This window comes from Perca fluviatilis, chromosome 7 (genome assembly GCF_010015445.1).
Source record: "Perca fluviatilis chromosome 7, GENO_Pfluv_1.0, whole genome shotgun sequence".
Taxonomy (NCBI): Eukaryota; Metazoa; Chordata; class Actinopteri; order Perciformes; family Percidae; genus Perca; species Perca fluviatilis.
In genome coordinates, this window is record NC_053118.1 from 38,344,078 (window position 1) to 38,356,758 (window position 12,681).

Genomic DNA, 12,681 nt, shown 5'->3' on the forward strand with positions numbered 1-12,681 from the left:
CTTTGTTCATGTTAGTTTATTCATCATGTAAAGCTTCAGTTTGTTCACACATCCCATCAGTAAAGTCTGTTCAAAGACTCTTGTTCAATGATTTCATCAACACATTCACTTCATCCACACAGAACCAGAATCTCAGCTATGTAAAAGAGAAGAATGACTAATTGATTATGATTATGATAACATTTGGTCCGCCAAACTAATAAATGTATCTAGATTTCTTTACAAATGTCCACAAAGAGAACAAAGTGATAAAGGAGGTCTGGTGCTTTCTCTCTTCAGAGCCACGCAGTGGAAGAGAAACTAAATACACTTTTAGTTTGATTTGATTTCTGTGTCACGCCAAACATTTGGCCCGTCCCACATGGGATTACAAGTCACCGCTATTTAACAGACATCTTCCTGTCCCGCAAATACATAACGTGGAGAAATACATGAATAACAAACAACAGCTAATCTCTACAGATCATTTCGGTAAAGATGTTTTTTAACATATCGTCCTGTTTCAACAATCAAAGGTAAAATAACAGATCTCTACTGAGCACATTGAGAGTTTCTGGGACTCCCCGAATGATTTTCTCAACTAACAAAAAATATCTCATCACTTCTAAAACGTCAATACAAGCAAAAGAAATGTCAAACAAGTTTACAAAAACGTTTAGAAAAGCAAATAAATGTCGAAAGAAGTGACAAAATGTTGATAAAAGTAAAAAAATAAGAAAAAAGCAACAAAAACGTGTGAACACGTGAAAAATATTGACAACACTGACAATTTCTGACAAAAATCAGAAATCAGAAATACTTTAATAATCCCAGGGGGAAATTATTTTTGTTACCACTCCAGGTATACAAACAACAAATAAAAACAACATATATTATCAAGACAAAAAATAGAATGTCACAACAATCATCTCTCAGCAACAAAAGTTAAAACACAGAATACCTTAAATGACTTCTGTCTATTTCAGTTTACACAACTTAGCAGAGTCTCTAAAAGACCAATTAAGCCTTAGTCCAGCATAGAGCGGCTGAGTGAATGTGGTCTGGACTCTGTGGAGGAGAGTCATGGTTTCAGAGACGCTGTAGAAGGACAGAATACCTGCACTGTGATCCAGGTACACTCCTACTATGGAGGACTCAGGACCTGAGACGGGAGTTTCTACATTGTTGGACCAAAATGTATAACTGTTGTTGTAACAATCTAACGCCCAAGATTTGTCATTGTATCCAAATCCACATTCAAACGACGCCCCTGCTCTGCTGATATTCTTGTATGCGACTGCTACAGAAACTCCTCCTCTCCTCTTCACCTCCCAGTACCAACGTCCAGTCAGACTCTCTCTACTCAGGACCTGATACCAGCCAGTGAATCTGTCTGGGTGACTAGAATAAGACTGTGTTTGACTCATTACTGTTGCTTTCCTGTTCCTTTCAGATAATACCAGATGTGTGTGTGCTGTGTTTGGATCCAGTGTGATTTCACGTGAATATTTTAAGAATTCAGCTCTGGTCTTGGGCTCTGGTTGTAGCAGTAAAACGTCCACTTCAGTCCCTGTCAGTGAGACGTTTGTCCACTTCTCTCTCAGAACGTCCTGTAGTTTATCTCGGACTTCTGACACGGCCGCTGTCACGTCCTCAAAGCAGCTCAGAGGACGGATATGGATGCTGGATGCTGATTGGCTGAGTGGTGACAGTGAGGGGTAGTTGTGTAGAAACTGGTTGAGATCCTCTGTGTGTGAGAGCTTCTTCAGCTCAGCGTCTCTCCTCTTCAGCTCAGTGATCTCCTGCTCCAGCTTCTCCTGAAGCTCTTTGACTCGACTCACTTCCCTTTTCTGCTGGGATCTGACCTGCTGCTTCACATCAGAGCTTCTTTTCTCCAGGAGACGGATCAGCTCAGTGAAGATCTTCTCGCTGTCCTTCACTGCTTTATCAGCAGAGAGATTGATGGCCTCCGCCTGCTGTTGAAGCAGCTTCACATCTTTCTCTCTGTCCTGGATTCTCTGCTGGATGTTGTGTTGACTGCCCTCAAGCTTTTTCTGCCTCTCAGTCCTTTCTGCCTCAACTGAGACTGTGTTGTGGCCTTTATGTTCCTCCATTAAGCAGAGAGAACAGATAAGCTGCTGATCAGTACGACAGAAAATCTTCATCACCTCATCATGACGAGAGCAGACGTTCTCCTGGAGCTTCTTGGACGGCTCCACCAGCTTGTGTTTCTTGAATGTCTCTGATTCATAATGAGGCTGAAGATGTTTCTCACAGTAAGAAGCCAGACATTGCAGACAGGACTTGTGTGCTTTGAGTTTTCTCCCAGTGCAGAAATCACAGGTCACATCTTCAGCTCCAGCATAGCAGTGATCAGCAGGAGCAGCTTGGAGTCCAGTCTTCTTCAGCTCCTCCACTAAATCTGCTAACATGGTGCTTTTCAGCAGGACAGGCCTCGGTGTGAACGTCTTCCTGCACTGAGGGCAGCTGTAGCTGTACTTACGATCCTCTCCATCCCAGTGGCTTTTAATACAGTCCATGCAGTAGCTGTGTCCACAGGGAGTAGTCACCGGATCCTTCAGTAGATCCAGACAGATGGAACAAGAGAAGGTTTCCTGGTCCAGCTGAACTCCTTTCTGCGCCATTTCACCTCTCAGTGACGACTGACTCTGACTGCGACTTACAGTATGTGTGAGTGTCTTATCAAGGGATCCAGGTTCAAGGTTCAGCTTTGTTGTAATAATACAATACAGGGAGGGGTTATCAAGCTTTGAGTCATGCCAGGATGAGGAGTGGCACCTTGACTTTGAGCTTTGTTTCCTCATTTTAAATGACACCTCAGTTAAAACGTCCTCTACATCAGAAAACATGACATTTCTAGTTGTAAAATACTTCTTGGCTCCTCAGGTTTTGTCGATGTCTCCATACGTCTCTGACTCTTATTCAAAGTCTCTTAAATTTTCCTTTTACTGGTTTAAAATCAACTGAAAGTTATCAAACTAAACTGTCATAAAACCCTTAAATTGCTGTATAATAATGTCAGAATCCTAGAATGCGTGTGAAAGGTGTCAGAGATAAGAACTCTGAACACAGTTGCATAACAAGATGCCATTTTATCCCCTTTGTTATTTTCTCTGTAAACCACTGAGTTTAAAATCCAACACCAGGGCTGGACTGGGACAAAAAATTAGCCCTGTCATTTTTTGGCCCAGGCGGCCCACACCCACCGTGATTGGTCAGACACATTCCCTGCAGACAGTCCTCTTAAAATATGCCTGCATTCCATGATAGGAGATGCCTAGTGTTCTGAGTTCATGTGATAGTTTTGGATCCTTCAAGAGGGGTCTCAAGACTTATCTGTTGATCTTACACTTAAATAATTAATCAATTCTTAGAGTTATGATTTGTATATTTATGGTATTTTTTATTATTTTTTTTATTATTGATATTTGATATTGTATTGCCATTATTCAGTGTGCCGATGTGCTGCAATAGCAGCAATCGGCAGAATGACTATTATCCTGCATACTTATTCCACCACTTTTTTGTCCCGCTACTAGTCAAGGAGCGTTGCCAACACATGCACATAAATACATCAAAACGTGTGCAATGATTGGGAATGGTGTGCTATGACTTTTCTAAGAGATTTGCTGTGAGTTTTTCACGAAATCATAGACTTCAATGGGAAATCTTCGGAAAATTGCTTAACATAGCTCAAAACAACTCCACTTTGGGGTCATGCTGTTACATGTCTGCGACCTGCACAAGTGTTCCTACATTCTGACCAACAATGATGTATGAAGAGTAGGGTTGGGTACCGGTACTTTTAAAACGATTCCGATTCCTAAACGATTCCTAAACCGATTCTTGAAAAACTGAAAAATGACATAAAAGAAAGGCTTTTTATGGAGTTTTTTTTTTTATTGAAAATTATTTAAATTTAACAATATATTAATGTTTTAAAGTACTTAAATATGTAATAAGTAAACCTAAGTCACCTAACACACAGCTACAATCATTTAACAAATAACACTTACACTATTAACAAGTAACAACAAAATAAATGTTGAGTTGGTATGCCAACCAGCTTCAAACTTTAGCCGTTCTTAAGATACTCCACCTCTCCTGACTTATGGCATGTCCTGCACAGGAGAAAACTCTCTCAGGCGGTGTCCAAGAGGTCTGTACACACACAGGTAGGAGTTTGAAAGGGCAGACAATTTCGGAAGGCTGTCCTGCCTCCCCCACCACCAGGCTACAGGCTCCTGTCCTGAACGATAGACTAGCAGAGTAAGTGTAATATGTTTACTAGCGATCACGTGCAGTCAGTGAATGGTTAATATGCTTTCACGTCCGTTTAGGTGAGCCCAGAGGGAAAATATGCCATTTTAAAAGTAGCCTACATTTACGGTAGCTAGCTAACGATAGACTACAGAGAAAGTGTGATGTTTTTACGTCCGTTTCAGAGCGTGTACAAAAAGGCGTATATCAGCAGTGATTGTAGAGTAGCATGTCGGGGGAATAGTGCGGACACGCTGCCACCAACCATGAAGCGGGCATTACGCCACTTCGGCAGAAAAGGGAGAAAGAAAAAAATAGTCTGCCGCTGTCCGGAGCGACAGAGGGAAAATATTTCAGTCGGAACCGAAATGAGGAACCGAAATTCACGTTCTAATCCGGTCCGAATACTACCGTTTGCGTAGGAACCGGTACCATAGTGGAACCGGGTTTCGGTACCCAACCCTAATGAAGAGTGAAAACTGTAGGGGAGAGAGCAATTTCCCCTCTGTCCTCCCCTCTGGGAGAAAGTATCTAAAATGAGTCAAACGTGTCCATATAATGATAATTATACCTCTCACGTTTGTTCTGTAATTCAACAACCTTGGGTCCAAATGGTAAAAATATTATCATTACAAGAGAGATTAAAGTCTGGCAAACGCATTGATGTGGTTTGTGGTGTCAAATAAGACAGGGAACCGTCTGCATCTTTCCAGATGCAGACGTTTCTTTCTATTTCTGTCTATCGGCAGTTGGTATGAACAGAGCCAAAATTTTAACTCCGGTGGATTCCATAGTTACATGTCTGTGACCGGCACACAATTTCTTACATTTTGACCAACCATGATGTATGAAGAATGAAAACTGCTGGGGAGAGAGCAATTTGTTTAGAAATATTTCAGAGAATGGTACTGCAGCTCCCCCCTCTGTCTTCCCTCTAACTCTCAACATTCCATCCACATAAACACACACATTGGAAAATCTGAAACTGAAAACTGGACGATACATAAACTGTGATTTGGTAGAAACCGTGCTTGATGTCAGAATGCCCATTCAGCCCAATGAAGGCCAAAGTCTTGTCTTCCGTTTAAACTTTTAATTATTTTTCTAAATTAAAGCTCTGTGTGTGTGTGTCTCTCTCTCTCTGTGTCTCTGTGTGTCTCAGTGTGTGTCTCTCTCTCTGTGTCTCTGTGTGTCTCTCTCTCTGTGTCTCTGTGTGTCTCTCTCTCTCTGTGTCTCTGTGTGTCTCTCTCTCTCTGTGTCTCTGTGTGTCTCTGTGTCTCTGTGTGTCTCAGTGTGTCTCTGTGTCTCTGTGTGTGTCTCTCTCTCTGTGTCTCTGTGTGTCTCTCTCTCTCTGTGTCTCTGTGTGTCTTTCTCTCTCTGTGTCTCTGTGTGTCTCAGTGTGTCTCTGTGTGTCTCAGTGTGTCTCTGTGTGTCTCTAACACAGATGTAACAGATGTGGTTAGGTTGTGAAGACAGACAACCTCAGCTGACGGTTTTCCAAGATTTATTTTCTATTAGACATCCATCCATCCATCCATCTTCGTCCGCTTATCCGGTGTCGGGTCGCGGGGGGAGCAGCTCCAGCAGGGGACCCCAAACTTCCCTTTCCCGAGCAACATTAACCAGCTCCGACTGGGGGATCCCGAGGCGTTCCCAGGCCAGGTTGGAGATATAATCCCTCCACCTAGTCCTGGGTCTTCCCCGAGGCCTCCTCCCAGCTGGGACGTGCCTGGAACACCTCCCAGGGGAGGGCGCCCGAGGGGCATCCTCACCAGATGCCCGAACCACCTCAACTGGCTTCCTTTCGACGCAGGAGCAGTGGCTCTACTCCGCGCTCCTCACGGATGACTGAGCTTCTCACCCTATCTCTAAGGGAGACGCCAGCCACCCTCCTGAGGAAACCCATTTCGACGCTTGCACCCTTGGATCTCGTTCTTTTCGGGTCATGACCCAGCCTTCATGACCATAGGTGAGGGTAGGAACGAAAACTGACCGGTAGATCGGGAGCTTTGCCTTCTGGCTCAGCCTTTTTTTGTCCACAACGGTGCGATAGATGGAATGTAATACCGCACCCGCGCCCGATTCTCGACCAATCTCCCGCTCCATTGTCCCTCACTCGCGAACAAAACCCCAAGGTACTTTGAACTCCTTCACTTGGGGTAAGGACTCATTCCCTACCTGGAGAAGGCATTCCATCGGTTTCCTGCTGAGAACCATGGCCTCCGATTTAGAGGTGCTCTGATCCTCATCCCAACCGCTTCACACTCGGCTGCGAACCGATCCAGTGAGTGCTGAAGGTCGCAGGCCGAGGATGCCATCAGGACCACATCATCTGCAAAGCAGCGGTGAGATCCCCAGCCCACCGAACCAACCCCTCCCCACCCCGACTACGCCTCGATATCCTGTCCATAAATTATACAAACAGGATTGGTGACAAAGCGCAGCCCTGGCGGAGGCCACCCCTCACCTGAAACGAAGTCCGGACTTACTGCGGGAACCCGGACACAGCTCTCACTTTGGTCGTACAGAGATTGGATGGCCCTGAGTAGAGACCCCCTCACCCCATACTCCCGCAGCACCTCCCACAGTATCTCCCGGGGACCCGGTCATACGCCTTCTCCAAATCCACAAAACACATGTAGACCGGTTGGGCATACTCCCCGGCCCCTCCAGGATCCTTGCGAGTGAAGAGCTGGTCCGTTGTTCCACCCACCCGGACGGAATCCGCATTGTTCCTCCTCAACCTGAGGTTCGACTATCGGCCGAACCCTCCTTTCCAGCACCTTGGAGTAGACTTTACCAGGGAGGCTGAGAAGTGTGATACCCTGTAATTGGCACACACCCTCTGGTCCCCTTTTTAAAGGGGAACCACCACCCCAGTCTGCCACTTCTTTGGCACTGTTCCAGACTTCCACGCAATGTTGAAGAGACGTGTCAACCAGGACAGCCCCTCCACACCCAGAGCCTTGAGCATTTCTGGACGGATCTCATCAATCCCCGGGCTTTGCCACTGTGGAGTTGTTTGACTACATCAGTGACTCCCGCCGGGAAATCGACGATAATCCCCATCATCCTCCAGCTCTGCCTCTAACATAGAGGGCGTATTTAGTCGGATTCAGGAGTTCCTCAAAATGCTCCTTCCACCGCCCTATTACCTCCTCAGTTGAGGTCAACAGCGTCCCATCCTTACTGTACACAGCTTGGATGGTTCCCCCTCGCCCCTCCTGAGGTGGCGAACAGTTTTCCAGAAGCACTTTGGTGCCGCCGAAAAGTCCTTCTCCATGTCTTCTCCAAACTTCTCCCACACGCGCTGCTTTGCCTCTTTCACGGCAGAGGCTGCAGCCCTTCGGCCCTTCCGGGTACCCTGCAACTGCCTCCGAGTCCTCTGGGATAACATATCCCGGAAAGACTCCTTCTTCAGTCGGACGGCTTCCCTGACCACGGTGTCCACCACGGTGTTGTCGTGGGTTACCGCCCTTGAGGCACCTAAGACCCTAAGACCACAGCTCCTACGCGCCTTCAGCAATGGAAACTTTGAACATTGTCCACTCTAGTTCAATGCCCCAGCCTCCACAGGGATGCACAAAAGCTCCGCCCGGAGGTGCGGAGTTGAAAGTCCGTTGGACAGGGGCCTCCTCCAGACGTTCCCAATTTACCCGCACTACACGTTTGGGCTTACCAGGTCTGTCCAGAGTCTTCCCCACCCCTGACCCAACTCACCACCAGATGGTGATCGGTTGACAGCTCTGCCCCTCTCTTCACCCGAGTGTCCAAAACATACGGCCTCAGATCAGATGAAACGATTATAAAATCGATCATTGACCTTCGGCCTAGGGTGCTCTGGTACCAGGTACACTTATGAGCATCCCTATGTTCGAACATGGTGTTCGATTATAGACAATCCATGACTAGCACAGAAGTCCAACAACAAACAACCGCTCTGGTTTAGATCAGGGGAGGCCGTTCCTCCCAATCACGCCTCTCCAGGTGTCTCCATCATTGCCCGTATGGCGTTGAAGTCCCCCAGCAGAACAATGGATTCCCCACTGGCGCCCATGCAGGACTCCACTCAAGGTCTCCAAGAAGGCCGAATACTCCGAACTCCTGTTTGGTGCATATGCACAAACAACAGTCAGATTTTTCCCCCACAACCCGCAGGCGTAGGGAGGCGACCCTCGTCCACCGGGGTAAACTCCAACGCGAGGCGCTCAGCCGCGGGGGCTTGTTAGTATCCCCACACCCGCCGGCGCCGCGCACCCTGAGCAACTCCGAGAAGAGAAAGAGTCCAACCCTATCCAGGAGTACAGTTCCAGAACCGAGACTGTGCGTAGAGGTAAGCCCCACCAGATCTAACCGGTAGCGCTCCACCTCCCGCACCAGTTCCGGCTCCTTCCCCACAGAGGTGACGTTCCACGCCCCAGAGCCAGCGTCTGCTGCCCGGGTCTGGTCCGTCGAGGCCCCTGACCTTCACTGCCACCCATGTGGCAGCACACCCCGCAGCGGTTCCTCCCACAGGTGGTGGGCCCATGGGCTGGAGAGATGGGAGCCCGGTAGCTTGTTCGGGCTGTGCCCGGCCGGGCTCCGTGGCAAACCCGGCTCCAGGCTTCGCCCGACGAGCCCGCCGTCTGGGCCTGGCTCCAGACGGGGGCCCCGGGCTTCCTCCGGGCAGGGTCACTCCATTTCTACCTTGTTTTTCCATTGGGGTTTTTGAACCATTCTTTGTCTGGCCCCTCACCTGAGACCACTTTGCCTTGGGAGACCCTACCAGGAGCACAAAGCTCCAGACAACACAGCCCTCAGGTTCACAGAGACACACAAACCTCTCCACCACGATAAGGTGATGGTTCACGGAGAAGTTCTATTAGACAATATAACATTAATTGGCTTCTGGTGTACGGTTTCCTTCTATCTGCACCTCTGCTCCTCAGCAATACAACACGGTATTGTCACAGGGTGATCTCATTTTCTACCATACATACACAACAATCACATCATAGTATAGCATCTCACTCAACTCTTAGTATGCACATTGCTAGCCAACAGGAGTAATTAAAATATACTTGGAAAACCTTACTTGAATTATAACAATAGTCTATGTGACAAACAGGAGAACCAAAATTTTATACTTTTTAACAGTTTCGGTGGGCAAAGGTAAACAGTATGTGGGTTTGGGGACTGCACAGATAACAAAAAGAGTATAACGTCTAACAAAGAAATATACATACCTGCAGAATACACTATAACACTAATTGGCTTCTGGTCTACTGTTTCCTTCTATCTGCACCTCTGCTCCTAAACATTAAATAACAGAATTTACACATTCAAACTGGACTGCTGAGCCTCCGTTATTTACATTGCACAGAAACAGCGCAAAAATGGTGCGAAAAGATTTAAACAAAGCATCATTAAAACTTAAATTTAACCGTAAAAACGGTACTAAACAGCTTAGTTAATATCGTATTAGCTTAGAGGCACTAAATAGTGAAGGGTCACAACACAATTTTCAAAGAAAACAACAAAATAGCGCAGCAGCATTTTACACGCTACCTACCTCAGTAATACAAGACAGTATTGTGAGGAGAAGACGGAAGCTACGGCAACTTAGGAGGTACAATAGAGGGGCACTGAGCAACAACATGATAAATAAATTAAACTCAATAAGATAAAATTCACAAATACCTAACAAATCATTAAAAAATTATTAAAATATTAAAATATGATTACAATTGAATTAAACATAAATTGGAAATTAGAATCAATAAAGTGCATTTTTAACTCCGTTACACAGACACACCTGTCCGACCGTATATGGACTTCCCTCTGCAGGCTGTTACATGTCGAAGGATCACGTGCGTTTACATCTCGCAGCGTTGCATAACTTCGTCCTTTTCCTTCTGTGCCGGGAAACAACACTGTGCAATGTCTCTGCACGTCTCCCTCAGGTGCCCGTTCCAGAAAGCAGGTTTAGTGAAAACTCTGAATTAGTTAACCCTGAGATGAGGGAAACTCTGGGTTTTCTGTTTCAGAAAGAGAGGTAACTCCACCTCAGAGTCAGTTACTATGGTAACTCCACTTCAGAGTCAGTTACCTGGTAACGGAGCCTGTGAACCTAACCTGGTCGGGAGCAGGTTTTCTTCAAGAAACCTCGAGTTTCTCCCTCTGAGAGGGAGGAGACTGAGAGAAACTGAGAAAAAAAACCTTGAGTTTCTTTCAGCTCATTTCCTCATTCATTCATTCAGTCTGTCTCAGGCACATTTTAATGCAGTTTGTTATCTGCATGAATAAAAAAAACAACATATTGGTTTATGTTAGACTATAAAACGTTTTTTTCTCAAACATGTCATGTCCTTTTGTCGACGATCCCGTTGATGAAAAAGCTGTATTAATTCACAGAGAGTTTACGTCGGGAGATGATAGGCTATTGAGTCCCGACTATAGATGTATTTTCATTTCCACATAACCGATTTGAGAGGTATTTTTTATCACAGTCCATTAGATATGTAGATACCTTATCTGTCCTCATATCACTAACATCAACCATCGTGGACAGGCTTTAACATCTAAGCAGATTCTTTGTGTCGTATTACGTTTTTAGCAAACGGCAGTTTTCTTTATAACAGTGTAGCGGTATTATTACAGTATGATGCGGATCATACTGTGATAGTAAAGCCACTGTATGCAGAGCCGTCAGAAAAGTGTGACTCGCTCTGAAACGTTTTTTTAAATGTTTTTGTAGTGTTCCCTGGACACAAACCAGTGAGAGCCATTAAAAAGAAATAAATGATTATACATTATAGTTCTGTTAATGATCATGGTGCTGCAGCTTTAGAATGGGATTAGTATATTTTACTTTTTCGCCTGCAGGGTTGTATCTAAATGAAATTATAGGTGTAATACAATTCCAGTTTTTTTTTCACCAGTAATATTATAAGTTAAAGAAATTAATACACTGTTAATGCGTACGCATTGACTCGAGCAGCAATTTTCTCCCACACCAATTCTCTCTCTTTTGCAGCAGCAGCCGCTGTGTTGCTTTTTTTTTACGAAATGCATGTTCAAACGGTTCAAACTCGCTGTTTGTGCGCATGAGTATTTCCACCGACCCGTTTGTTTGTGGTTGTTGCCATGGTGAATCGTATTATCATGGCTCCATTCATACTGCCTTTTTATAGTGGTTGTGCACACGCGTAACCCTGAGTGAACATACTCCGAGTTGATTGAACCAACTCATATCAGTTGTTCTGGAACCGAAAACTCAGAGTTTCCCATCTCAGGGTAAATCAACTCAGACATCAGGGTTACACTCAGAGTTTGTTAAAAACCAGGGGTCCTTCCTGGTTTACAGCTCTGTTTGTGTTTCTCTCTCTCTGTGTCTCTGTGTCTCTGTCTCTGTGTGTCTCTGTGTCACACTTCAGAGGCCCGTTCCAGAAAGCAGGTTTAGTGAAAACTCTGAGTTGGTTAACCCTGAGATGAGGGAAACTCTGGGTTTTCTGTTCCAGAAAGAGAGGTAACTTAACCTCAGAGTCAGTTACTATGGTAACTGAGTCTGTGAACCTAACCTGGTCGGGAGCAGGTTTTCTTCAAGAAACCTCGAGTTTCTCTCAGTCTCCTCCCACTGAGAGGGAGGAGAAACTCATTTCCTCATTCATTCATTCAGTCTGTCTCAGGCACATTTTAATGCAGTTTGTTATCTGCATGAATAAAAAAACGTATTGGTTTATGTTAGGCAGACTATAAAATGTTTTTTTTCTCAAACATGTCATGTCCTTTTGTCGACGATCCCATTGATGAAAAAGCTGTATTAATTCAGAGAGTTTACGTCGGGAGATGATATTGAGTCCCGATAGATGTATTTTCATTTCCACATAACCGATTTGAGAGGTATTTTTTATCACAGTCTATTAGATATAGATACCTTATCTTCTTTTGTGATTCTTTGTGTCGCATTACGTTTTTTAAAAACGGCAGTTTTCTTTATAACAGCAGCGGATCATACTGTGATAGTAAAGCCACTGTATGTAGAGCCGTCAGAAAAGTGTGACTCGCTCTGAAACTTTTTTAAATGTGTTCCCTGGACACAAATCAGTGAGAGCCATTAAAAAGAAATAAATGATTATACTTATAATTCTGTTAATGATCATGGTGCTGCAGCCTCAGAATGGGATTAGTATAGTTTACTTTTTACGCCCGCAGGATTGCACCTGAATAAAATTATAGGTGTACCTACATTGTTAATTCCAGTTTCAATAGTATAAGTTAACTGTGATTAAATATGAAATTAATACACTGTGAATGCGTACGCATTGACTTGAGCAGCAATTTTTCCTCCACACCAATTCTCTCTCTTTTGCAGCAGCAGCCGCTGTCTTGCTTTTTTAACGAAATGCATGGTATATATATATATATATATATATATATATA

The 12,681-nt window shown here is 44.9% G+C and overlaps 1 protein-coding gene across 1 annotated transcript; it reads right to left on the minus strand.

The window, feature by feature from the left end:
• On the minus strand, nucleotides 1–2,624 carry LOC120563004 (tripartite motif-containing protein 16-like). The gene has a single exon (XM_039807007.1). The coding sequence runs from the start codon at nucleotides 2,622–2,624 to the stop codon at nucleotides 957–959; it is 1,668 nt and encodes a 555-aa protein (XP_039662941.1). The 3' UTR covers nucleotides 1–956.
• Nucleotides 2,625–12,681: the final 10,057 nt, after the last annotated feature.